Source organism: Rhinatrema bivittatum, chromosome 1, assembly GCF_901001135.1.
Source record: "Rhinatrema bivittatum chromosome 1, aRhiBiv1.1, whole genome shotgun sequence".
Lineage (NCBI taxonomy): Eukaryota > Metazoa > Chordata > Amphibia > Gymnophiona > Rhinatrematidae > Rhinatrema > Rhinatrema bivittatum.
The window spans coordinates 35024724-35052186 of NC_042615.1; the positions used below are offsets into that span (position 1 = coordinate 35024724).

At 46.3% G+C, this 27463-nt stretch overlaps 1 protein-coding gene and 1 long non-coding RNA gene across 4 annotated transcripts in view; one reads left to right on the forward strand and one right to left on the reverse strand.

The window, feature by feature from the left end:
- SLC7A11 (solute carrier family 7 member 11) overlaps positions 1 to 27463 on the reverse strand; it is a 139610-nt gene that overhangs the window by 105282 nt on the left and 6865 nt on the right. For 2 of the 3 annotated variants that reach the window (XM_029593502.1, XM_029593674.1), the window contains exons 2-3: positions 19745 to 19871; positions 11878 to 11993 (exon numbers count right to left, since the gene is read on the reverse strand). In XM_029593502.1, coding sequence (XP_029449362.1) covers positions 11878 to 11993; positions 19745 to 19871 — 243 coding nt within the window. Of the gene's footprint in view, positions 1 to 11877; positions 11994 to 19744; positions 19872 to 22318; positions 22415 to 27463 lie in introns of those variants that run through there. The other variant, XM_029593585.1, reaches the window with a different exon arrangement.
- LOC115087065 lies at positions 5300 to 26786 on the forward strand. The gene is made up of 3 exons (XR_003855424.1): positions 5300 to 5421; positions 6565 to 6633; positions 25232 to 26786. It is a non-coding gene; the product is annotated as an uncharacterized LOC115087065 (long non-coding RNA).

The window sequence follows — 27463 nt, forward strand, 5'->3', positions numbered from 1 at the left end:
GAGGTGAAGAAGAAAGTGATGACTGTCATGTACATCAGAAGGGTGAGAACGCAAGAGCAATTGTGGGACGTGACCATCATCACAAATGCACCCAACTTATTTTCCCCTTCAGAACAAATGGAGCCTGCCACATTCCCTTCTTGAGTTTACGTTTTATGAAGCATCAGTGGGTGATGCTTCATAAAAGGGCATCAGACTACATAAAATGGTGATACTTCATAAAACGGATCAGACTACTGGTTGACTGACACGCCCTCTGTCTCATTGCGTGTACATTACCCAAGCTTATGCAAAATGTAAAATCCCCTACGGGAAGTGAGGGGAGGCTTTTCATTTGGTGAAAACCAGAATTAAGGATCAGGGAGAAGAAAGTATTAGAGAAAGCACCAATGTTGCCCACATGTTTGGGTAACACTATAATAAGTTCTGATGTCAGGACCCCTTACTGGCTGCACTGGTCTAGCAATCCTTTAGCAAATGAGCATTCATGCGATGCTCTTTTCTTTTTTTTCACCCTGCTCACTGTTGGCTGGAAGTCTTTAGCACCGTTGCTACTGTATTTGGCCTCCTTTCCCTGCCCTGTCTCCTGCCCTGTCCCCTACCGGGTTATAAAATACTATGGTAAATATATGCACGTATATGCCACCATACACAGTTGTTTGAAAGTTATCCTCCCACTTTGCTGGACTGATCAATTGTCCTGCACTTGGAGGGTTTTAACGCACGAGAGGAAATAATTCCTCTAGTCGAATGAATGTGAAAGGGATTTCGGACACGTCCCTCGTTCCTACTGCACAAATTATCAAATGTCCCATAAAATAGCGAGAAAGGGTTGCTGACTTTGAGCATGCTAACACGTAGCAGCAATGCCACTGTTGTACGTCTGAAGATATACGACAAGGACAAGGTGCTAAAGTTTGCAGAGTTGAAAAAAAGGCCACTTTGTGCACTATGTATTTTCCCATTCCCCCTTTCACATAGTATTTGCCCTTTTAGGGCATAAAAATTTAGGTATTAGCATTTAAATAGCTATTTTGCAAGCACAGCTTAACTTCTGTGAAGTTTTATGCAACTTCATAGCTAATAAGGGGCCATAATGCAAAATTATGCAAAGCGGCTCATTAGCTATGAGCACATAGCTGGACTATGACAAAAAATAACTTTGCAAGCCAGATTTCACAAAAAAAAACCCAAAATGTTTTGGTGAAATGGGAAAAGTAGACGCATTACTTTGCTGCCAGCTTATTTGCATAGACGTTCGGTACCGAACGCTGTGCACTATTTACTAAAGAGCTCGTGCAGTTCTGTGCATTTTAGCATGCCAGTCTTGGTGCTAGGCCGTAAATTCAGTTTAACCAGCGTCTTCGCAAGCCTGGTCTGGACCCAAGGATCCTGCTTAACAAGAAAAGAAGAGAGCACCATTTACTCAACCAGAAAAGCAAGGCAGTTTGCTGCCTGTTTTTGGTAAAGTCTTCTGCTTGGTACGGTGTTGCCAACTGGCTCCCTTTTCTTTGATCCATCCCAGGCATGACCTTGTAGACTTGTAATTCCGATTTCGCCATGGATTTTCTAAAGAAAAGCAGGACTACGAGCCCATTGCATGCAGCGGGATAAAACCAGGGCCGGGTTGACCTGTCCTGAAAACAAAAAAAAGTGGGGAGCCAGTTGGCAACCCTGCGGCAGGCAGCTCTAATTTTCAAGCAACAGAAGGGGAGAGAGCCCCCCAATCATGAAGAAACATTTGTTGATATATGTTTCAGGAATACACTTTCTATAGGCAGGTTTTTACTGGGATCTGATATAAAAAAAAATATTTTCTCAATAACTGGACAGATGCCCAATGCGTCCTCTGGAGTGCTCTTTAAACCAAGTCATTATGTGCATTCCAGAGCAGCTTAGAAAAATAGTTTGGGAATATTAACTGGACGTGCGCCTGTTAAATTAGTAGAGCAGAAATGACCTTGCCAGGTGCACTGCCTCTTTCCTTACCCTCTGTATACCTTTTGCAGGGCAATTATTATTCTACCATTTAAGCCTTCTAGAAACTCAGATAACTGCAGGAAAGCAGAAACCCTGTCCAACTAGGAAACGGTTACTGCCTCTGCCTCGCTGCCTCACAAACTATTTCCTCTGCAGCAGGCACCGAGATCTGCTCCAGAGAGAATTCTCAGGGCCTCTTCCGATCGTCCACATCTAGCACCCTGTCATTTATTTATTTATAAAATTTTTTAATACCGGCATTAGTAAGAAACATCATGTCGGTTTACATTTTAACAATAGGAGTGAAAGTACATCATAACAAGGGCATGGGGAAGGGACAACATAGCAAAGCACTGGAAGAACAGGTCAAACTGCAAAAGTAACAATACAAAAGTATAACTGCAAGAGATAACAAACAAATAGAGCTAACAATGTATCATCTTAAAAGGATGAGATGGCACTTAGCACGGACTAAGTGGGGGATAAGGGATGGTACGTTCAGCAGGGGGTGTAGGAGGCAAGAAACATAGGGGGGGTGAGAGAGGAGAAGAGCTAATCCGGATAGGCCTGTTGAAACAGCCATGTTTTAAGTTTCTTTTTGAATTTGATTGGGCGAGTTTCTAGGCGGAGCACTGCGGGCAAGGAATTCCAACGTGTAGGCCCTGCAATAGATAAGGCACGGTCTCTGGTAGAGGAGAGATGTGCTATCATCAATACTCTAAGACCAGGAGTCTGCCGAGGACAGGGAAATATCCGCTGAGGCGGAACAGGAATCAAACACAGATATGCTAGAATAAAAAGTGTAAAGTTACCTGGCTAAAATTTCCCAGGTAACTTTAGGACTGGTCAGTTTCCGGCCCCGACTCGCCCAGACATTTTCTGTGGAATTCGGCTGAAAATGCAGCCGGGCTGGAAGTGTTTAAGCAGCAGGCAGCACTCCACTGGAATTGCATGCACGCAAGCCTTTAGGAAACAGCAGCCCAAAGGTAACTGACCTGTCCGTTCCTTTTAGACCTATTTGTAAGCCTGACCCCCGGTGTGCCTGTCCTGCACCTCTGGGGCCATAAACTTATTTGCAAGTTCTTCGGAGCAGGAGCCAGGCAGTTGGCCGGCGCGGGCAGCTTACTTCAGCCACAGGGCCGAAGGTAGTTTGAAAACAAGAAAGAGAACAAGAAAAAGGTAGGGGGGAAAGGGCGGGGGAGGTAGGGGAAGGGAAGGTGGGGTGGGGGGAGGGAATGGGGGAAGGCAGCGCGGTAACCAAAGAATTAACAAATAAGAATCAAATGTATATTTCCTACCTAATATATAAGATAAAAGAAATGAAATGGTACTCGGTAATGAAACTTTTCAGAGGAGAAACCAGCCCAAATCCTTTTTTTTTTTTTCACCTCCTAAAGAAATTTCTCTCAATTTCCCTCGCTCTGTCATGCTTCAGAATAAATACATTCACAACCAGCCAGGCCTGTTGGTCTGTCTGCTTAGCGAGATAGGGTTAAGAAGAAATAAAAAAAAGAAAGAAAGATTGACCTGCAAAAAAAAAAAAAAAAAAGAGAGAGAGAGAGAGAGCTCTCGGCAGCGCAAACCTCTGGTCGGTCCAGCCCCAGCGAGCCGGGATAAGTGCAGTTTCGGCCCTCAGTCAGACGCAGTCTCCCGGCCGTTATTTGGGCATCTCGAGGTCCTTTGGATGGTCGCACTTCCTCCCTCCTAGCCGCACCCCATAGGCAGTGCCCAGTGCCCGGCATCCCGAGTCCAGCGTGACCCCCAGCGTCCTGATCCTCGGAGGTGCCTGTAACCCTTTGTCGGGGGGGGAGGGGGGGACAGGGCTGCTGTTTCCCCATGGCCACAGAGGTATTTTTTCTTCGGGGGCTGCTTTCGCCTTCCTTCCCCTTCTTCCTGCACCTCCCGTGGGGGGGCGAGCTCTCCCTGCGGGGGGAGAGAAAGGATGTACCCTTCGTGACCCAGGTGATGGGAGTGCGTCTCTCCGGTGATGGTTTCTCCTCGGGGACAAACGGGCGGGACTCAGACTGGGCGGCCAGAGGAAGTTTATTACTCATTGTTTCCGAAACGTCGGTCACCGTCCCACGAACCTTCCGCCCATGAAACCGTACGTTTGAACCACTGGCATTGCCTCTCCGCTGGGGTGCTGGGGTCCGCCTGCAGCTCCTGGAGAGGGGAGCTTGCCGCTGTCTCCTCATCTGTACAAACAGCCCAGGAGATTGGGGAGTCCATGAAAAGGTCCTACCCGAGTCCAGAGTTCTGCCATCTGCCCACAGCCTGCTTCAATGCCTTTGGAGTGGAGGTCCAGCCGGGGAGGGGGAGGTCTCCAGGTCTTCATGTTACAATCCCGTTCTCTGGGAGAGATCAAAGCTCTCTGTCTCCTTCCTCCAAGTTGTGAAGAGGGATGGGGAAACAAACAAAAAAAAAAAAAATCCCCTCCGCACTAACAAAAAGGGGAAAAAAATCCAAACGGCTCTAAGTCCAAAATATCTCCTGCTGGGTGGCGCTGCCCTGGTCTCGCTTCCTCTCTACCTTGTTTGCTTCTTGCCCTGACCTTTGCTTGCCTTTGACTTTGTACATACTCTGCATGCTGCGACCTGTCGCTTGCCTCTGGACTGTGACTTATCGCCACCTGCCCTGCCCTTGGCCTGCTTCCTGACGAACCCATCTGCTACCCTGTTCTGGTACCTTGGTCCTGACCATCAGCGGCTGTGAGTCCACCCTCCAGTCCATGCCGGCAGGAGAGACCAAGGACATACACCAAGTGCGCCTGCTTAAACCTGTTAGATCATTCGGCCCTTGTCCTGATGTCAGAGCTTCTTCACGTCTTATTCCAAAGCAACGCGCAGAAGAATCTCTTAGTTCAGCCAAGAAGCCATTCCCCAAACCTATCTTATTACACATGGCTGCTCCTCCCCAACCTGTCTGTATTCACAACAGTACTTCCCCCCCTCTCTCTCTCCATGCACCCCCAAAAGGATGTTGTTATTCCATAAGATCTCCACTTTCTTTCACTGTTTGAGTCAGGGCACATTTCCAAATTAACTAAAAAAAAAAAAAGTCAACTTCATTTCTTCTTTAAATTGTTCATCTATTTTCAAAATGTTCTAATGGGATTTCCCATCACTGACCTTGAAGATCACAAAGCGTCTACTTTGCTGTTTTTTCTTTACCAGATACATATGCCTGCCTAAAATAAAATGTTTCAATTCATTAACCTCTGAAAATTCCTTAATTCAACTCTTAATGAAGCCCCAGGTTTTTGTAGAGAAACCACCGTGGTCAGTTATTGATTTTTTTTTTCATTGTCTTTGATGCTGAGGTATTGATTTCCATTTCTTCTTCTGCTGTCCCTGGTGGAAAGAAACGAAGTCTTGCAGAACAGGCATCACTTTTCTGTGGACTGCAGAGCAAGGTCGGACTCAATGCAACCATCTGAATGAGGTGAGACTCGGCTGTGGGGTTCTCTCTGCACAGAGCCTCAGCAGCAACGCTGCAGCAGGATGATGAACCCTGCCATCTGGACTGCCAACAGGGTGCTGGGTGCCCTTCTGGCCATTGCTTTGGCCAGTAGATTTTGCAATGTTACAGCCAATGTCTTAAAGGCCAGTGTTCTAAAGGGAGAAAAAGTATTAGCAGAAGCCACTCTGCACGCCAAAATTAGCAAGAGTGCATTTTAAATGGGAAAATCTGCATTATTTGCCCTTTAAATGTGCATAATGATGCTATTTGCTTTACAAATAGCTCGTTTTTGCAGCAGTTTTATACTTCTGAAATTTAGATACATTGACAATGAATGGCTGCAATACAAATTTATGTAAAACAAGTCATTAGCTACATACACATGTGAAAAACCCTTCATAAATGCAATTTTGCAAAAAAAGTTAAAAAGGTGAATTTTTAAAATGATGGGGCAGATTTTAAAAGCCCTACGCAGGTAGTGGGATTACGCACGCCGGGCCTTTTTTCAAAAGGCCCAGCGGCACGTGTAAAGCCCCAGGACATATGTAAGTCCCGGGGCCTGAAAAAATTAGCGGTACGGGGCGGGGCGGGGGCGGGGCCAGAGGCTTCTGCAAGGCCTCTGGGCTGGGGGATCGCGCGCCGGCAGTCGGCCGGTGTGTGCAAGTTACGCCTGCCTCTTGCAGGCGTAACTTCTGCAACAAAGGTATGGGGGTTTCGGGCTGGGGGACGGGACAGGTAGGGGAAGGGAGGGAAGGAAAGTTCCCTCCAAGGCCGCTCCGATTTCGGAGTGGCCTCGGAGGGAACAGGGAAAGCCAGCTGGCCGCACACGTAGGTTTTAAAATCCGGCCCGATATGCGCGCCAAAACTGGGAAACGCATCATTTATTCACACAGGGCCAATTTTTTAAACCTGCCACACTCGCGTACAAGTACTGATTGCATGAATATCTCGTGTCAGGAAAACAAAAGCGGAACGGGGCAGGGCCAGGAGTTATGTGCATAGGTAGTGAAGGAAATGCGGCGCACGTTCGGTCCATTTCAGCGCAAATTTACTTCTGCCCACATAATAGTCAGTATGTTATATAGGGATATTACTGAGCCATTTTTGTATTCCCTTTCATTACAGTCCCTTCATCAAGTTACTGCACTGAAGGGAATATAACTCTGGGAAGCAAGTCATTTGTCCAATAAAAAGGTAACACCTACAATGTGTTTGTTTCCTTTAATCTCTGGGCATTTAAATAACCTAACATGGCAACTACCTTACTGTCTGACTGATGCAATCTCTTTGATACCAAATGTCACGAAACGATGAAATGTGACGCAGTAAGGATTACAATAGACCTGCCGTTGCCTCAGCTTACTGCGCTTGTTCCTGTATCTGCTACATCAATGTATTTTTATTTATTTATTTAAAATATTTCTATTCTGCCCTTCTCAATGCAAGGCGGATTGCAAAACCTTTCTTAATAGCTGATTGTATTAACTAGTGTTCATAGAAACAAAGAAGCATAGAAATGACGGCAGAAAAAGACCAAACGGCCCATCCAGTCTGCCCAGTAAGCTTTGCACTTTTTATTTATTTTTTCCTCATACTTCTGTTAGTCTTGGCTCTTAGTAACCTTTTGGTTCTATTTCCCTTCCACCCCACCATTAATGTAGAGAGCAGTGTTGGAACTGCATCTAAGTGAATATCTAGCTTAATTAGTTAGGGGTAGTAACTGCCTCAATAAGCAAGCTACACCCATGCTTATTTGTTTACCCAGACTATGTAATTCAGTCCTTGTTGGTTGTTGTCTGTATATAGATCCACTTTTCTTCATTCCCCCTGCCGTTGAAACAGAGAGTTATGCTGGATATGCATTGAAAGTGATGTATCAGACTTGGACAGCGGCATGGGTATTCCCAAAAAGCTGTATTTTCATTCCCATGAGCATTTTTGCCGCTATTTTGAGAAATCTTACATTTTCCAAATTAAGCACTTTGAGGATATCCAGGATGATATCTGACCCAAAGGTGGAAGTGGGTAAAATTTGGGCATTCTGAAACATTTCATCAAATTCACAAAGAAATTCAGAAAAACCTGAGAGGCACTGCAAATGTAATAAATCAGTAACATTTTGTCATTTTTCTTGTGTTTTGACACATCGTTCCTATTGAGCCATACGGTGAAAATATTCAAGGAAGAAGGCACTTGACACAAACATGTGAAACGTCTAAGAGTCTGCTGGTTTTCTGTGGACATTTTCACATATCTCTCTGAGGCGATTTGTTGCATCTAGGCTCTCTTTATTAAAGACATTACTGTGGATTTTCTGACAATTCCAGTAAAAACTAAATAGTAGTGGAAACAAGGTATAGGGACGTCTAACTGTATTACCTACCAAAGGGCATCAGTCACAAGCCAACTGCCACCCACACAGAAATGTAGGAACATAGAGCATTATTGCGGATAAGTTTAGGGTCCAACTGGTATGCCCATTCTCCCTTCCTATGGAAATACTTAGAAACAAACAGGCTGATACAGTGCGCTCCGACGGAGCGCACTATTAACCTGCTCTTGGACGCACGTTTTCCCTTACCCCTTATTTAGTAAGGGGAGGAAAATGCGCGTCCAACCTGCGGCACCTAATAGCGCCCTCAACATGCAAATGCATGTTGATGGCCCTATTAGGTATGTGCGCGGGATACAGAAAGTAAAATGTGCAGCCAAGCCGCACATTTTACTTTCAGAAATTAGTGCCGACCCAAAGGTCGGCGCTAATTTCTTCCGGCACCAGGAAAGTGCACAGAAAAGCAGTAAAAACTGCTTTTCTGTGCACCCTCCGACTTAATATCATGGCGATATTAAGTCGGAGGTCCAGAAGAGAAAAAAAGTTAAAAAAAAAATAATAATAATTTGAATTCGGCCCGCGGCTGTCGGGCCGAAAACCAGACGCTCAATTTTGCCGGCGTCCGGTTTCCGAGCCCGTGGCTGTCAGTGGGTTTGAGAACCGACGCCGGCAAAATTGAGCATCAGCTGTCAAACCCACTGACAGCCGCCGCTCCTGTCAAAAAGGAGGCGCTAGGGACGCGCTAGTGTCCCTAGCGCCTCCTTTTCTCCGTTTTTACCGCACCACCTCATTTGAATACTGAATCGCTCGCACCGGTGAGGGGCCGGTGCGCGCGCCGGGAGAGCGGGCATTCGTCCGCTCTCCCGCGGACTTTATTGAATCAGCCTGATAGTTAATGTCGGCAGATAAAGACCAAAATGGTCCATCTGTCCAGCCACTCTGTGCAGGTTACCCCCATGCCTTCTGCTCCACACTGGTACTCCCATTCAGAAGTGTAAATTATGGGTTTAATCCATTTCTTCATTTCCATTCTCTGGCCACTAGGGATCTTCTGTGTTTGTCCGATGCCCTTTTGAATTCCACTACCATTCTCATCTTCACCACCTCTTCTGGAAGGGCAGTACTTGCCTCCATCACTCTTTCCATGAAGAAATATCTCCTGGCATTGTTCCCGAGTCTTCCCTTGGAGTTTCGTATCGTGACCCCTAGTTTTACGGCTTCCTTTCCTTCGGAAAAGGTTTTACTTGCCTCTCTCTAGACTGCTTCCATCCTGTCCTTGTCCTTTTCTGAGATATGGTCTCTGGAACTGAACACATTACTCCAAGTGAGGCTTCGTCAACAACCTGTACAGGGGCATTATCACCTCATTCTTCCTGCTGATTGTACTTCCATCTATGCAACCCAGCATCCCTCTGGCCTTAGCCACTGCCTTGTCACAATGCTTTGCTACCTTCATATCACTGGTCACCATCATCTCGAGGTCTCTCTACCGGTCCATGCACACCAGTCCTTTGCCCCCTCCCCCCACCCCCCACTGAATACAGCTCACCCAATGGTCCATCCAGTCTGCCCAGCAAACCTTTTTTTTAGGGTATTAAAAAAAAAAAAAGCTTGCTGGGCAGATAGATGGCCCATTGGGTCTTTTTCTGCCATCATTTACTATGTTACTACTGATACTATGCTCATTTTCTCTACTCCTTCAGGTGTGTCCACTCTATGGCAGATCTTAAAGTCATCCACAAAAAGACAAACTTTAATTTCTAACCCCTCCGCAATATCGCTCACAAAAATATCAAAGAGAACCAGTCCCAGAACTGATCCTTGAGGAGCGCCACCTATCACTCTCCTTTCTCCATTTGCAAATACTTCCTGATATTGTCAGCCAATTTGTTATCCATTCCACCATCTAGGGACCCACTCTGAGGCCCCCTCATTTTACTCACGAGCCTCCTATGTAGGACATATCAAAAGCCTTGCTGAGAGATCCAAGCAAACATCATCACGTGCTCTTCCTTGATCCGATTCCCTAATAACCCAATCAAAAAAAAAAAAAAATCAATCAACCTTGGCTCCTGCAACCCATTGGATTGTAGATAGCTCACTATCCTTTCTTTCAGTTGCCTTCTCCATTCATTTTCCCACCACTGTGGTAAGGCTAACGTTTCAGCCTCCTCCCTGCTACTGCTTTTGTGACGTGGGAGCAAAATTGCTCTTCTCCAATCTTGTGGCACCTCTCCAAGGATTTATGGACCAGGTCCTTCACTGGACCTGCCACGACGTCTCTGAGCTCCTTTAGTACCCTTGGATGGACGTCATCCAGCCCCGTGGCCTTGTCCATGTTCAGTTTTGCTCGCTCCAGCCAAACCCTCTTTTCTGTAAGTGGGATTGTACCTGCCCCGATCCCATCTGTACCACTGCCAGCAGGGGCCGCTCTCCATGGTCTTCTTTACTTGTTTAACATTTCTGCTCCTCCCTCACCTTTCTCCACACGGTGCTCCTTTTCTCCTTTCAGTCTTACAATGCCACCTCGGACCTGCCTCCTTTCTCTGATATACCTCTGATATACCTGAAAAATGCCATCCTTTCTTCTGCTCAGGCCTTTCTCTATCTGATTTATTTCCTGGTCTCCTTCAATTTTACCAATAATCTTCCCGGTGCTCCTCGTTTTGAGTTCCTCTGTACCTTCTGAACGCTGATCTTTTGCTCTTTATTTTCTCAGCCACCCGCTCGGAGAACCAGCTCCGTTTCTTTTTCCTTTCGTTTCCTTTTGTTTACGTAAACGTTTGTTGCCTTGTTCTAGCTCTTTTTAACTCGACCCTCAGCGCCGTTACACTTTATCTCGCCACGAATGGAGATACTGCCGCCATTTCAGAGTCCCAGGCCTAGTACAGAAACCTCCTCTCATGGGTCCCATCACAGTTTGTCTGAGCAGAGGCCCCTTGAAGGGCCATTCTCAGTCTTTCTACTTCTTGCAGAGTCTGCAGCAGGAAATAATAATCCAATCCGTATCCAGGAGACTCCAAATCTCACCTTTTGGATGTCTTTGGCCAGATCTCCGACCATTTCTTCTAGTTAGTTTGGAGGCCTGTACGTCACATCAGTGTGAATGCAACTACTAGAATAACATCTCTTCTTGTCCTCCATCAGAAAAACACCACACACGTCTTTCTAAGGGCTTTCCTCTATTTTTAAAACACTGGCTAAACTTTTCCCATGGAAAATCCACTTTTAACGGGCCAAAAGTGTTGCTTTTCCCTGTGGGGATTGTGGTGCTAGCCTTTTAAACCCTATTTTGGCCTACATTGGCAGTTTAAATCTCATGTAAAATATGTACAACATCTCTCTTATCCTTATCTAGGCCTCTTTTTTCTTGCTTTTTGCAGATTCTTCTCCAGTAATTGTCCAGTAATTGTTACATTACTATGTTACTGTTTCTTGGCTCTCAATGGTACCCTGAGCAGCCCCACACGTTTGTTTTTTATTTCCTTGTATTCCTTTATTTCTTTGCTACTTATTTGTTCTTATGTGATCCTCTCCCCGATACCTGTTCATTGTAATTTCCATCCTGCAGTTCTGCTGTAAACCGATATGATGTCCCCCACTAATATCGGTATAGAAAAGTCTTTAAAGAAATAAATAAAATTACTTTCTCTCTTTCATACACACATTTCACACTTGCACTCTCTACATTATCCTTTTTTTTCACTTTTAAGGTGTTATCAATCGAAACATAAAACACCCATCCATTCAGGATATACACAGTATTCACAGGACTTTACGGATATCCAAAGACACAGCAATACATCTGCGCTACCATGCACGCATGCCACACCTCCCATTACAACTCCTAGCGCTAGGACAGTCTCTACCATAAAGGTTACTGCATACATGAATCATTCATAACCCCCCCCCCCTCTCATCATATACACTACTCAACTGACAGGCCATTGGTTGTATCTTGTCTGCCGAACGCGGTAGTAAAGAACTCACGGCATACATGAAGCTACATTAAAAAAACGATTCCACAGGTTTAATCCTGCATGAAATCTCTGTTTGTGTACCTTGCACTTGAAAAATCATTTCATAAGAATGATATTTGTACTTACTGATGCCCACAGCGGTGATAAGCTTGATTGCGAGGTCTGGGATTTCACACTGAATGAAAAAGGGCTCCAGCATGTAGCGTCCAAACGCCAAGGAGATCACTGCTGTTGCAGCAGGTCTATGGGAAGCAAAATGAACACAAATAAAAGGTCATAGTTGAGGCAGTCCGAGTAAAAGACGACAGTGGCGCTCATACTGCCATGTCGGCACATGGCACAGAATCGGCGCCGTTCCTAAACTATCTTTCCCACCCTTCAGAGATTTGCCCGATCAGCTGCTTTTCCAGCAGCCATAATAATGCAAACAAGCTGGTAAAATGCCTTCTCCTGACCCTCGGATACATTTGCCACCTTCCTTCTCTCAGATTTGTCTCCCTTTGATTTCGGTCATGTTTGTTTGCCTCAGCCCTGGTTAGAGTCCCGGGCTGCCATGTTCCTGTCTTCGTTTCTTCTCCATGCTCCATAATTTAACCCAGACATCTGTTTTAATCCCCTAGTGCCCAGCCAACAGGCTAAGAATTCATGCTCCACACAAAATGGAGGAATCCGAGACATGCGCTAGCATCTACATTTATAGTGGATCCTTAAATATTCTTAATATTTTTCCAGTAGTACAGCATTTTAGTGACCGTATGGATGCTAGAGAAAATCGTGCACTATACCTGGGGACAGGGGCAGTCTTCTAGGGTGCAAAGCACCCGGGGGGATGGGAATGACTATCTGCCAGCCTGAGCCAGCAGCGGATGAAAAACCAAGAAGATGAAAAACCTCTCACCATGGAGCACGAGGAGGAGGAGGGATTGGATTGGGGTGAAGAGAGGAGAGAGAGCGTGAAAAAGGACTGGGGATCAGGGTGGAGACAGGGGGCCTGACCCGGTTACAGCTCCGATTTATACTGCTGTCAGGATGCTGTCACATTGTCGCGCCGTCCACCTAAAGTCCCTTGCCTTCCCCGTTCCCGCCATGCTGCATTCTTCGATAGCTGACCATGATGATTCCTCGGGTAATCTCCTCACCATGGCCTCGATGTAATAGGTCATGGGTAAAAAAAAAAAAAAAAAAGTGTGCTGAACTTTACTCAGGTGCCAAAAGAAGAGTTAACTCCTGATGCAGTAGATTAATGGTAAGCTAATGCACTTGGAGGTGAAAAAGGCACGCTAACTTGCAAATGTGTGAATAAAAGGCTGCTTAGCACACGTAAAGGGCATGATTTATGCTCTTTGTGCACAAATGGTGTCCTCTAAGCATCAAATATAATGTATGCGCTTAAAGCACCCATGCACACAACTGCGTGTTAATATGTGCGCTCAGCCAAGCGCAGCGCATCTTATATTACATCAGCCTGTATCTGTGGGTGCAAGTTGGCCAGGTACAGTCTTTTGGGGAGCGCAGTCAGTGCCTCCCACACTTATGATAACGCTGGCTGATGCTATTCATGTCTGAAGAGAGCACCTCCCTATTCCCAGGCTTTGGATCCACAACGGCAGTCTCTCCCACAACACCCTCTGGCCTGAGCTGTATCATGGGTTCCCTCTGCCGCTATGGAAAAGGAAGTTTTCCCAACATGAAAGCCGTCGAGGTGCCTATCTTAATGGTTTGTTGTGGAGGAACGAACATCTGCCAAGAGCACGTTTCACTGCAGCAGATTTACAATCAAGAGTGGGGTAGTGGGAGAGGAGGAGGAGGGAGAGGGGAGAGAGGGAACCTGGACTGTTAGGGAATCCAACTTGGAAGGAAAAAGCACTGCGATTGGACAGAAGGTGGAAATATTCAATTTACGGCACAGTCAGCTGCCTTCTCTCCACTGTCTCATGAAATGACTAGCCCAGGGGATTATTTTTTTTCAAACAAAATGTTGATTTTGCAATGAGCTATTCCTCAGGAGGGAGGGAGGGGGGATGTGGCTCTTACCACACATCCTGGATACAAGAGGCTGTGTCTGCTGCCTTCTATACATGCTTAGGGTGTGTGGGTGAGACATTATTAACCCTCTGACTTGCAACACACCCCAGTGCAGCTCATCGCACTGTACTAATTAGGGTCTGATTCCTGTGTCTGCCTCCAGGGACGGGAACCCTCGTTTCGTCAGCCGCTTTATGAAACCTTCTCTGACGGTGGTGCAGCATCCTGATGATCAGCCTCCGAGTCACCGTGACTTAGCAGGGCTGCGATTACGGCTTGCGGCTGTCCAGACGTCGCCTTTTCCGCCCTGGCCTCCAGCCAGGGCCTTTCGCAAGCCAAGCTCTCGTTTTATTGCACTGCCCCGGGAACCTTTCACAGTTTCCGTCCTGGAGCAGGCCCGGCGCGGCTAACACCCGGGCACGGCCCTCGCCAAGCCGGCCCCCAGGAAGGACAGTCTGAATGGCAGGGTCACCCTGGGTTTAAGGGAGAGAGGGCTCGCAGTCTGGAATCGATGCAAGGATTTCTGCCTCGCGGTGTCTGTGATTATTAACCCCCCGGGCTGGCTCTGCGGCGTCAGCAAACACCGAGCGATAGAGGGGGACCACGTGTTCTTTGTGCCTTCTGCGAGCTGCTTGGAATTCTTAAGCTTCCAGTGGCTTGAACGATATTTTAATAAATCCACGCGTAACATTAAACCAGGCATTAGAGAAAAAGGGGCCTTTCTTTGAAAGGTCTTGATTTTTTTGTATTCCAGGATTACCGGGTGATGGAAGGTAAAGAGAGGGAGCATCTGGGAACGTGTGAGGCACAGGCTGGGGCTCTGAAGTACTAAAGGGCTTTTCCCCTTTTGGGTCCTGATGTACTAAAGGGTTTTGTAGGTTTTTTTTTCTTCCCACTTTGTGTCTAGGGGGTAATTGCTTAGTGCATCTGCTCCTGCACCAGAGCTTGTGACAGGCTACATGAGAATGTATATCACAGTCACCTTGTGAGTGTGTGACAGGCTACATGAGAATATATATCACAGCCACCGTGTGAGTGTGTGACAGGCTACATGAGAATGTATATCACAGCCACCGTGTGAGTGTGTGACAGGCTACATGAGAATGTATATCACAGTCACCATGTGAGTGTGTGGCAGAGACTGCAACAGAGTGTGTGACAGGCTACATGAGAATATATATATCACAGCCACCGTGTGAGTGTGTGACAGGCATGAGAATATATATCACAGCCACCGTGTGAGTGTGTGACAGGCTACATGAGAATGTATATCACAGGCACAGTGTGAGTGTGTGACAGGCTACATGAGAATGTATATCACAGCCACCGTGTGAGTGTGTGACAGGCTACATGAGAATGTATATCACAGCCACCGTGTGAGTGTGTGACAGGCTACATGAGAATGTATATCACAGTCACCGTGTGAGTGTGTGGCAGAGACTGCAACAGAGTGTGTGACAGGCTACATGAGAATATATATCACAGCCACCGTGTGAGTGTGTGACAGGCATGAGAATATATATCACAGCCACCGTGTGAGTGTGTGACAGGTACATGAGAATATATATCACAGCCACCGTGTGAGTGTGTGACAGGTACATGAGAATATATATCACAGCCACCGTGTGAGTGTGTGACAGGCTACATGAGAATATATATCACAGCCACCGTGTGAGTGTGTGACAGGTACATGAGAATATATATCACAGCCACCGTGTGAGTGTGTGACAGGTACATGAGAATATATATCACAGCCACCGTGTGAGTGTGTGACAGGCTACATGAGAATATATATCACAGCCACCGTGTGAGTGTGTGACAGGTACATGAGAATATATATCACAGCCACCGTGTGAGTGTGTGACAGGCATGAGAATATATATCACAGGCACCGTGTGAGTGTGTGACAGGCTACATGAGAATATATATCACAGCCACCGTGTGAGTGTGTGACAGGCATGAGAATGTATATCACAGCCACCGTGTGAGTGTGTGACAGGCTACATGAGAATGTATATCACAGGCACCATGTGAGTGTGTGACAGGCTACATGAGAATGTATATCACAGGCACCGTGTGAGTGTGTGACAGGCTACATGAGAATGTATATCACAGCCACCGTGTGAGTGTGTGACAGGCATGAGAATATATATCACAGCCACCGTGTGAGTGTGTGACAGGCTACATGAGAATGTATATCACAGCCACCGTGTGAGTGTGTGACAGGCTACATGAGAATATATATCACAGCCACCGTGTGAGTGTGTGACAGGTACATGAGAATATATATCACAGCCACCGTGTGAGTGTGTGACAGGTACATGAGAATATATATCACAGCCACCGTGTGAGTGTGTGACAGGCTACATGAGAATATATATCACAGCCACCGTGTGAGTGTGTGACAGGTACATGAGAATATATATCACAGCCACCGTGTGAGTGTGTGACAGGCATGAGAATATATATCACAGGCACCGTGTGAGTGTGTGACAGGCTACATGAGAATATATATCACAGCCACCGTGTGAGTGTGTGACAGGCATGAGAATGTATATCACAGCCACCGTGTGAGTGTGTGGCAGAGACTGCAACAGAGTGTGTGACAGGCTACATGAGAATATATATCACAGCCACCGTGTGAGTGTATGACATGCTACATGAGAATATATATCACAGCCACCGTGTGAGTGTGTGACAGGAGAGTGGACGCTCTCCCGCGATTTTTACTGTATCGACCCGCTAATGAGACAATGTGGCACAGAGCACAGGGGCGTGTAAATGGGTTGAATGAGAGCGTGTAAGTGTGTACACTTAATAAAGGCAGCGTGAGGCATGGTTTATTCGTACTAGAAGGTCGGCGTGTAGTTATTTTGGCATGATATTTGAAATTTGGTGTCGCACGAATTATGGGATGTGTTTCCAAAAGAAACTGAAAGCTTGGTTATTCACAAGGAGCAGTGGGGAGCTATACGTTAAGCACATACATATTTTATTGCTAATGTGAGATGTCAGGGCTTATTGATTTTAAGTTCTATGTTGAGAAGGATGCTTTTTCTTTCATATTTTTATATTTAAAAAGAGGGATGGGAGATTTATTGATTTTTAGAAGTGAATTTGAAAGGATTTTTGTTATTATTTATGTATTGTCTGGCTGCTTATTTGTTTAAATAATGATAATTTTTTTTTGTAACTCACTTAGATCTCCTAAGTGCATACTGGCAGATTTTTAAAGCACCACGTGTGCCAAAGCCAGGAGATAGGCACGTGACTCGACCCGGCGCGCACCGCGCAAATTTTAAAAACCACTCGTATCTCCTGGTACGAGCACAAATCAGAAAGTTCAAAAACGGAGACGGGGCGGGGCGGGGTCTGAGCAGGGCGTGGGCGGGCTGAGTCTGTAACATGAAGTCTGTGCGTAAGTATTTCTGTGCACAAACGCACGCTGGTGTCCCCTACAACTTCTGCTATGGACGGCGCGTAAATAATAAAATAACAAAAACTAGGCTGGTCAGCGGGGATTTAAGGGTCGGGGCTAATAGGGTAAAAGGGAGGCAAGTTACCTAGGGGGTTTAGGAAGTCTTCTCCTTTACTGGGGTGAACTGGGAACGAACTGGGGAAACAGGTAACTGCGTCGGCGTGCGTGTCTACTAAAATCCCCCCCCCCCCCCCCACTTACGCGATCATGGCGGCATTTGCCGTGCACACACACATGTACGTGCATAGAGCCAACTTTATAAAAGGTGCAGGTATACACGCATGTTTTATAAAATCGCTGCGTCCACGGGTGGCGAGCCGGCAAAGGCGCGCGGGTCTTAAAATTCACCTCATAGTGGGAAGATTTATTTATTTATTTATTTAACATTTTTATATACCGACCTTCATGAAAGAAATTCATATCAGATCGGTTTACAAATAACATGGGGGAATAACAAAGTCAAATATCGAATAAAACTAAGCCATAAACCTAAACCCAGGGGCGGTGGAAGCACTAGGCGAGCTAGGCCTGGGGTAAGGGCGCCAACCTTAAGGGGGCGCCGCCACTGCTCGCAAGCCAGAGAGGCAGGGTGAGGCAGCCACTTCAGGCGGCAGAATTTTAAAAGGGCAAAAATTGCCCCTTCAAATTTCTGCCCAGGCCCCGTCTCACCCTGCCTTCTTCCCCATCGTGACCGTGACACCCTTTCGACACCCCCCCCCGCCAAGATTCACAGAAAGACCCAGTGGTCCAGTACTGGGCCTGGGAGCGATCTGCTCCCGGGCCGTCGGCTGCCACTAACCAAAATGGCGCCAGTGGCCATTGCCCCTACCATGTGACAGGGGCCATCCAATGGCACGGGTGCTCCCTGTCATATGGTAGGGGCTAAAGATCACTGGCACCATTTTGGTTAGTGGCAGCCGAAGGCCCGGGAGCGGCACATCGCTCCCAGGCCCCGTGCTGGACCACCCGGGCTTTTCATGAGTCTTGGCGGCGTTTGAGAGGGTGGAGGGTTTATTTTATTTAAATTTGGGTGGGCGGAACAGGGGACGGGGAGTAGCGGCAAGTGATCCCCGCCCTGGAGTCGGGGCTGTGACCGGAAGTGGGACGGCGCAAGGCAGAAGGTGCACAGGGTGCCCAATCCCCTTGCGCCGGCTCTGCCGAAACCTGAAAGCCAGTGGCCGCAGGCAGCGACAATAAGAGGGAGGCCTGGGGAGTTGAAGCCTTCTCAAACTGCCTGAAAGTAACAAAGCCGCTCCAAACCAAAATGTGTGCGAGCCAGTGCAAGAGTGGCAGCCACTAGCCAGACGTGACCGGTGCAGAGACTGGGGATGCACGAGCCAGAGTTGTATGGGGCAGTGCGCGGCACAGAAGAGAAAGACGTGTGCTTGCCAGCTGACGCCCGCACAGGTTCCTGCCAGAAAGGCAGCGTGAGACACGGCCAGCTTGAAGGAAAGAGTGAGGATGAGACACAGAGTGTAGAGCGGAGGAGCCGGCAGCACCCCCTCCTCCAGATACTGAGGAGCAGCAGGACAGTGAAGGCAGCAGAGCCTGCACAGGCTCCCTCAATGCATAGGTAAGCAGCAGCCATGTACAGGGTGAGGGGATAGGGAGCTCCATTTTCTGCCCAGCATCTGCCTTCCTCCCCCTTAGACAAGGTCAAAAGGGTAGCAAGGGGTGGGCTGCTGAAAGTCGTTTCCCGCTGAAGCCCATCTCATGGTGCCCCTCACTGAAAAGGTGGAGTGGCCTCGTCGGAGCCCATTCTGTGGTATTCACTGCTGAGGGGTCCAGGATGGGGCAGCCTTGGCAGAGCCTATCCCAATGGTGCTAGCCACTGAAGAATGTCTGAAGAGATCGACCCTGAATGGAGATTTTTAAAGCTCACAGGTTTAGCTGCACTGATCTTGCAGTGCATGAGATCATCACCGCCAGACGGCGGATTTTGGAAATACTCATTCAGTGCCATCTGGTACTCTTTGTTGTCCAGATCCATGGGATGGCCCCACCAAGGATGCCGCGACCTGCCTTTTTGGTGCCTGGTGCAGCAGGATGGACTTCTCCTCCTCTTCAAGAGAATCGTTTATCTCCTGTGCTAACGAGTGTGAAGGTGTAGCAGTATGAGTGTGTGCAACAAATATCACCAACACTCCCCGTTTTTAGACTCTAAAGTTAATGATAATTGTGAGCATAGAGCAGATATTGTGACGGAGAAAAAAAATATTAGATCGGTAAATTACGTTTTTCCTTCCTTGCTTCCCCGTGTCTATAAAGAATATCGTTAATGGAAGACAGCTAATTTCCCTTTGCATTAATTAGCATGTCTCTTTTTCACTTTTGGCAGAGTTTCGCTATAACATAACACATCGTTGCTCACTTCACAATGCTTGAGCTATGCTTTCTGAAATAATAAATAGAAGGCGTAGACTTTTTTTTTTTTGCAAGCTTAGTTCGACTTTCTTTTAGCACCTGAGATGTTTCCAGAAAAAAGCTTACCGTATGATAAGGAGCTCCACCCAGACTCTGACAAATGCGGGTAACGGGCCGAAGGCCTCCAGGATGTAGATGTAATGGCCTCCAGATTTCTTTATGCATGTCCCCAGCTCAGCATAGCATAGAGCACCTGGTGGATGGAAATGATTTTAAATTATCCATTATTTATTTATTTATTTTTCTGTTTTCAAACTACCTGCGACGGGATTGATGGAAGCAACCGTTGTGAATCTGGCTGCAGTGGGTCGGTTGGACGACCTCCTCATTTCGTGGCAGCAGTAGGTGAACCTTTTTGCTGCTCAAAGCTGGGCGAGAGAGGGGAGCTGGCACTTGTCTCTCCCCCTCTCCGCCCAAGAGTATTGTCCGGTGTAATGGATGGACCTGCTGAATGAGAAAGTCACCGGCACTTTGTATTCAAATTTCACAAAAGCTATAGAACCAGATATTCAGAAGGCAACATTAAGAGTTAGGCCCCTAGACTCTGGAATGTAAACGTTTTGCTGGGGTCAGCACCTAACATTTAGAGGCATTTAAAGCACAAGGCACTTCGATTTAAAAGGAGGGATGATCGGTGATGGTGTTTATAGGGCAGGGACACAAATGTAGGTGCTTCGTGTTGATTTCTAGTGCTGGGCACCTAAATAAGGTGTCTAGACTTAGAGGAGTCAATATCTCCACCTAAGTCCTTTTTACTGCCTCTAAGTTGCCTTTGAAATGGCTGAATATAGGTGTGCAAAGAGGACTCCTAATTCAGGCCACCTTAAACCGGGTGCCAAGCCCTCCTTGAATATGGGGCTCATAGCATTACCAGCAATCTACAGGGCCTAGGTCAGCACACATTTCAGGAAGGCCGGAAAAGTTCAGCATGGAGAGAGATTGGAAGTAAGACCCTGACCTCACCCTAGTCTACTGCGTGCAGTCTCAACAGCAAAATCCTTAAATACGCAGGAGCCTATCTACGAAGGGTGTCGCTATCTAACTTCAGCAGGTAGGCAGCCAAAATCTGATCCTGTTGAGCGGGTAAACGAAGCCGCCTGGCTTCACTCAAAAGAAAAAAAGAACATTCTGGGAAGTCGGGTGAATGCACACATGAAACGTTCAACTCTGTCCGCACAGTGGGCCACAAGGTTACCTGGACATCTTTCTGTGGTTAACTTTGCCCAGATATTCAGCGGTGGCACTCACCCAAGTGAAAGGGCCGCTGACAATACTCGGATAAAGTTAATCAGATAAAATTATGCCGGTAACTTTGCTGTTCCCTGGTCTACTGGGGAAAGAGCAGGGGGGCCAGCAGTGCTCCCATCTCCCCTCCCTCCCACTCGCATGGTAAATAATAATAGCAGGGGGTGCTCCGGTCCCTCTCCCCACCCCCATCTCCTAGTTAAAAAAAAAAGCGGTGAGCCGAATCCCCATTCCCCCCCCCCCCCACACACACACACACCAAAAAAATAAAGTGTCTGCAAAGCCCAACAGGAGGAGGAGAGGCCCTTAGCTCCTGCGGCTGAGCTGAAAAGCTGAATACTAAGTGCTGGTACCGCTGACAGCTACCGGAACTTCATATTCATGTATTCGCGTGACTCCGGGGAGGGCAGACCAATCCCAGATTAGAACGCAGAATGGTAAGCGCCAGAAGCTGTCGGCTGTACCGGAGGCACATCTGGCGGGCCTCAGCTGACGCGTCCGGGAGTCCGGCGGCAGGGATTTGGCCCACCACTTTTGCTTCAGCTAGCGGAGTGAGGGAATCAGTGCCCGTCTCTATTTTTTTTTTACCTTGTGAGGGGACATTGGGGGGTGCCACTGGCATGGGCCTTTTTATGCCATCCTGGGTCAGACCAAAGGTTCCCTTCAGCCCAGCAGTGGCCAGTCCTCGACACAGGTACCTGGCAGGATCCCAGGGAAAAGAACCTATCCTTCTTCCAGCTCTCACAAGACTACACGGCCAATAATGATTCTATGGACTTTTCCTCCAAGAACTTGTCCCAAGCCCTTTTGAACCCAGCTATGACAACTGCTTTCACCACATCCTCTAGCAGCAAATTCCATAGTTTAATTGTGCGCTAAGAGAAAAAACATATTTTTTACAAGTTGTTTTAAATGTGCTACCTATTAGTTTCATGGCATGCCTCCAGTCCTGTTTGAAATGGTAAATAACTGTTCCCTTTTTACCTGTTTCACCCCACTCATGATTTTGTAGACCTCTATCATATCTCCTCTCCTGACACTTCTCCAGGCCGAAGAGCCTTAACCTGTTGGGCCTCACCGTATGGGGAGCTGTTCCATTCCTTTGATCATTTTGCTTACTCTTCTCTGCACTTTTACTAGCTCCACTACAGTATCTCTCTTTTGAGATGGGGATTCCAGAACCGCTCAAGCTGTGGTCACACTCTGGATCGTAAAAAAAAGAGGCATCGTGACATCCTCTGTTTTATTTTCCATTCCTTTCCTAACAATGATTAACATTGTTTGCTTTTTTTGACTGCTGCTGTTGCTGCTAACTGGGCCGAGGATGTCAAATTATTGTCCCACAAATGACTCCAAGATCCTTTTTCACATAGCTAGAGTTTGGTTTATTCTTACCTGGGTGCATCATTCGGCATCTGTCCACATTATATTTTATCTGCATCTGGATGCCCCAATCCCACAAAGCCATCTTGCAATCTCTCCCACACGGCTCTTGATCTGACAACTCTGAAACATTTTGTGGTCATCTGTTAAATGTGATCACCTCGCCCCATCGCGCCCTTTCCCACCGTAAAGCAGGGGTTCCCGTACAGATCCCCGCGGCACGTCACTATTTACCTCTCCCCGGTGGGAGAAATGACCGTTCGGCCCTACTCTTTGTTTCCTATGCTTCGGCCTTTTTATTTAGCCCTTGCTATTGCTGAATACCCTGGCTCGATCAACAAACTGAAACCCCGCCCCCCAGAAATGTTCTCCAAGGCCTCCTCTCTTAAAATGTGGCTAAAGTTAATGCAGGCAACGATTTGCCTGGATAACATTTATCTGGGGAGCAAGGAGAAATATCAGACATTGGGGTTTGTCCAGCTAACGTCAAAAGCTGGGTTTGGGACTGAGTGTTACAGCTGTGCTAAAATGTAGTGCACCATTGCTTAATGCACACCCAAACATTTGCCTTAACTCAGGAGGCAGTAAGCTAACGGCATGCTAATGCACTGGGAGTTAAAAATGTGAGTAAAGGAAATGCTTAGTGCACATAAAAATATAATGTATGCACATAAACCATGGTTTCTGGGAGATTTACAGAATGTGCATATATGACAAACTAGATAGGCTGCATGCTCTTTTTCTGCCTTCATGTTTCTCTGTTTCAAGTCACACTTTCTACACATAAAATATGATTTAGGTGCACAAAAAATGTTTTCTATTCAGAAAGCATTTTTTCTGCTCATGAATCACGTTTTATGTGCAGAAAACATGCCTTGTGGGCACCAAGCATGCCTTCTGCACATAAAATCCCAGCTTCAGGGCCTGGTGCCAGAACTCCAGCGTCTGCCTAACATTAACCCTGGAAACTGTACTCCACCTCAGACTAGGAGTTAAGTTTCCAGAGTTAAGCAGGCACCTCTCTCTGCATTTCCATGTGAGGCTCCTAAGCTCTAGGCATGGTTGTACACGCGCAGTTTTTGTGTGCAAACCTCCTTGCTGCATCAGCAGTAAAATCTGTGCATAAAAAAGGTGGCCCACAACTGCAGGTTAATCCAGCTGACTCAGCATATTACCTTTAATTATTCGGCTCCAGGCTTATCAAATTCACTTCCCTGTGAGTTTAGCCAAGGAAACAACCTACTTAGATTTTGGAAAATAATTAAAGTGTGGTTGTTTTCTCAAATTATTGGAATATAAAATGATTTTACTATTTGTATTGTTAGACTAGTACCTCAGGCCATTGTTTACATGCTTTTAACGTGTAATTAAGTAGATTTATAGTCATCTTTATTTATTACCTTTATTAATTATTGGCTGGGAGTACCGAGAGGAGAGGATCACCTTGCTGGTGGCTGAAGAGAATCAGAACGGAAATTTTAGAACTTAAAAGTTTTGGGGAGAAGTAAATATAGGGGTATATTCTTCTTTAGTGAGTTTGAGTGTCTGTATTAAATAGCTAGCCAGAAGGCAGGCAAAACCCAGTGGAGCACAGGATGGCAATAGTGATCATAATACGATCAAATTTGAATTAAAGACTGGAAAGGGGACAGTAAGTAAACCCAGGACTCGAGTACTAAACTTTCAAAAGGGAAACATGGATAAAATGAGAAAAATAGTTAAAAAAAAAAAAAACCAAAACTAAAAGGTGCAGCTACAAAGGATAAGGATAAGATAGGGATAGCAGGATAAGATAAGTTTATCCTGCTAGCTAGCAGAGCCATACAGTGGCTGAATGTGGACCTTTCTGTATTGTATGTTTTATTATTTTTATTTTGTATTAAATGATTAGTTTGGTTAACTGCTTTGATGCCTAGTGGAAAAGCAGACTATCACATTAATAAACTGAACTAAACAAAACTCATACTGGACAAGGAAGGAGTACAAGCATCAAATTAATAAACTGAACTGGACAAGGAAGGAGTGCAAGCACGCCAGATTTCCCCTCTGTGTCTCTTAACTGCCTCTCCTAAGTAAATCTGGCCAATCCCTTGTCTTTCTTAGGACCTCAAACCCACACCATGGGATCCAGTAACTTACACCCAGACCAAAGTTTGGTGACCCCCAATATCTTCTAGGGAAATCAAAAGAAGGAGCCCCGGCAGAGAGAGCACCAACAGCCAGGGTAGCAAATAACTCTACTGCCTAGCAGCAAGACAGAGAAAGCAACTTTAAATCCCGATAGCACACGGACATCCGGTCTGACATCCCAGACAACCCATGGACCACTAACTCATAATAACTGATTCCATCAAGCTGAGGATTATTCCTGACAGACAAAAGTCTTTTTTGTTTTTTATAAGGCCTGTCCTCATTTCTCTTCCTAGGGCTCCTTGAGGAGAAACCAGGCATTAGTGGCTAGGAGTCTGATCTTGGCACGCCATCCTTTATGGTAAGACCACTACAGCCACTTTTGGTCTGGGAAAAACCAGAAGGCCTGGAGGGAAATTAGCAACAGCCCAGGACAGGTCTTGTTCTCTTGGGTTCCCAAAGGCAGATGCTCCTATTTTTCAGATTCCTTCCTTTTTGAAAACCCATTGTTTCAGGACCCCTGGAGGCTTTCTGTTATGCCACACTCACCTAAAGGCAGCGTGACATAACTGCGACCGAGTACTGCAGAGCCAACTGCTCGTAACAACCACTGGTAAAGGTTAAGTAACAGAGGTTAAGCACACATTGTACATAATATAAAGGTCAGCCTTTCGAGACTAGCATGAAGGACGAGGGTCTTCCACAAATTATTTCTCTTTAATTGCCAAGAGATCCAGGTTCTGCAGACTTTTTAGCCACCCCTGGTTTCTGAATATTTTCTTTTCATCTTTACAGGATTTCACAAATAAGACACACAAGAAACTCTTGCTCCAGGAATAAAGAATACATAACCACAAATATAGTTAAATGTATCACAAATTAACAAGACCTCCCTCGCACTTCCCGCCCCTCGGGTCTGCCTAGCGCCATCCTCTTGGAGGACTCCGCCCAAGCACTGCTCTCCAGCCTACCCGCTTCCTGTGGGGTCCCTCAGCGCTGTGTCTCTCACTCTGCTCCTCAGGACCTTCCCACAGAATCTCTCCCAGAGCTCCTGCTGTACCAGACCTCGCCTCCCGGCAGTGTGGACCTGTGATGCTCCTCCCCACAGGTGGTAACAACTCCCACCTCGGGCCAAGTGCCCACGAAACCCACAAATCATACCAGGAACTGGGTTGAGAGAGTGGGTAAAATGACATGGGGCAAGTGGGTAGCTAGCTGTGTTGATTTCAGCGCTGCGTGCATCAAGTACATCATTGCATACATTGAGTAGCATTATAGAAGTGTTAAGTAGTAGTAATAATAAGTAAGGGAACTTTAAATTAGGGTTGTGCATTCATTTGAAACAAATGGTTTTTTTTTCATAATTAAAAAGCCAATTTTTTATTTGTTCTGAACCGAATCAGTAGCACCTCCGAAAAGAATGAAAAGGTTTGTTTGCATTCATTTATGGAAATATGTGCATGCAGTTTTGGGTTGCACGTGGAAAAAGCACTTTGTGCGCACACGTCGGACGTCGCGTGTGCAGATCGCCAATTTGCGCACGCAGCTTCCGATATGCACGCTCAAAAGTGCTTTTTTTGGGGGCATGCAACCATGGAATATGAACAAAAAGGAAAGAAAAGAAAAAAAAACCAAATGAAAACCAATGAAAATCCCCACCGAAGCGAACCGAAATAAAAATCTTTGGCCTGCCCACCCCTAATTGAAATGCTATTCCACCCAAAGTGGTAGGGAACCGGAAAGGAAGCCAGGTGAGTAGAAAGGGTGGGCCCGTTGGTCTTAATCTGCTGTGTGTTACCGTGCTGATCTCCCATTCACAGTACTATCCTCGAGAAAGCTCTGATGGCAGCAGGCTAGATTGCTGGGAGAGTAACAAAGAACGGCGTAAGCGAGCACCTACAGTCACACTTAGAAAGCTCAGGAAGGCAGGCTCTCCTCCCATCTGCACCAGCTTACCTTAGCAAGGAGAGATTTATTTCAGCTGTGAAAGTTCTCACCAGAAACCTTCAATCATAAATTCTCTATTTAGATTGGAATGGCTTACCTAGAGGCTCAGCAGCTGCTCTCAATTTGAAGCAGACACATCAATAATAACCACTGAGAGATTGCAGATGACAGACTTTTTTTTTTTCAGTGAATATCAATGCACAGACAGGAAATTAGTTTCCCATGTACAAAGCCATTAAAGAGACTGTGCACCGTATATATGTATGTATGCATGTATGTATATATGTTGAAAAACTTGAATATCAGGAGAATTGATCAATTTTCTATGTTGATTATAGTGCATGCTCAAAACAGCTGTTCTAAAAGGTATATACCATGTTCTAAAAACTATTAGTTGCATTCCAAAACAGCTTTCCCAAAGTCAGCAAAGGTTGAAATACTGTACTTGCAAATGATGTAAGAATAATATTATATTGTTCATTTTCTGGAAGTCAAAATGGCTTTCATGATTTTTAAACGTCTGTTTCTATGAACTTTTTTAATTGCAGGAAATTTGATAAGGATGGTTAAGAAACTGGGCATAGTCTTATCAGCTATTAGTATTCATCGGTAAAGGGTGAGATGAGCAGAAACATTTATAAGGGGGGTGCTTTACAGCGAGATGCAAAACATGACATACACAGAAGTAAATCTCAGCAGACAGAGCTGATTCAGGCCACATTTCTTTTTGCCTCACTCCTCAGTGAATTATTGTGAAGGCACTAGGGGCATTTCCTTCAGTGTGCATTCATAGTCCAAGTAAGGCTGGAGCAATTGCTAATCACTTCTGCCCTGCTATGTCCTTACTTCAAAGCGGGGATTGCTCCTGCTCCGTTGGGACGTATGAACCCCAGATTTGTGGCTGGGAGGGTAGGGGCTGTCCTTGAATTTTTACAATTTTGGGAGCACTGGGTTTTTATCAGCAGGGGGAAGGGAGAATCATGCCAACTTGACATTTTATTTCAGAGGTGGTCAACGCCAGGCCTCAATAACCACGAACGGGTCCGGTTTTCACGATATCCAGGATGAATATGCACGAGA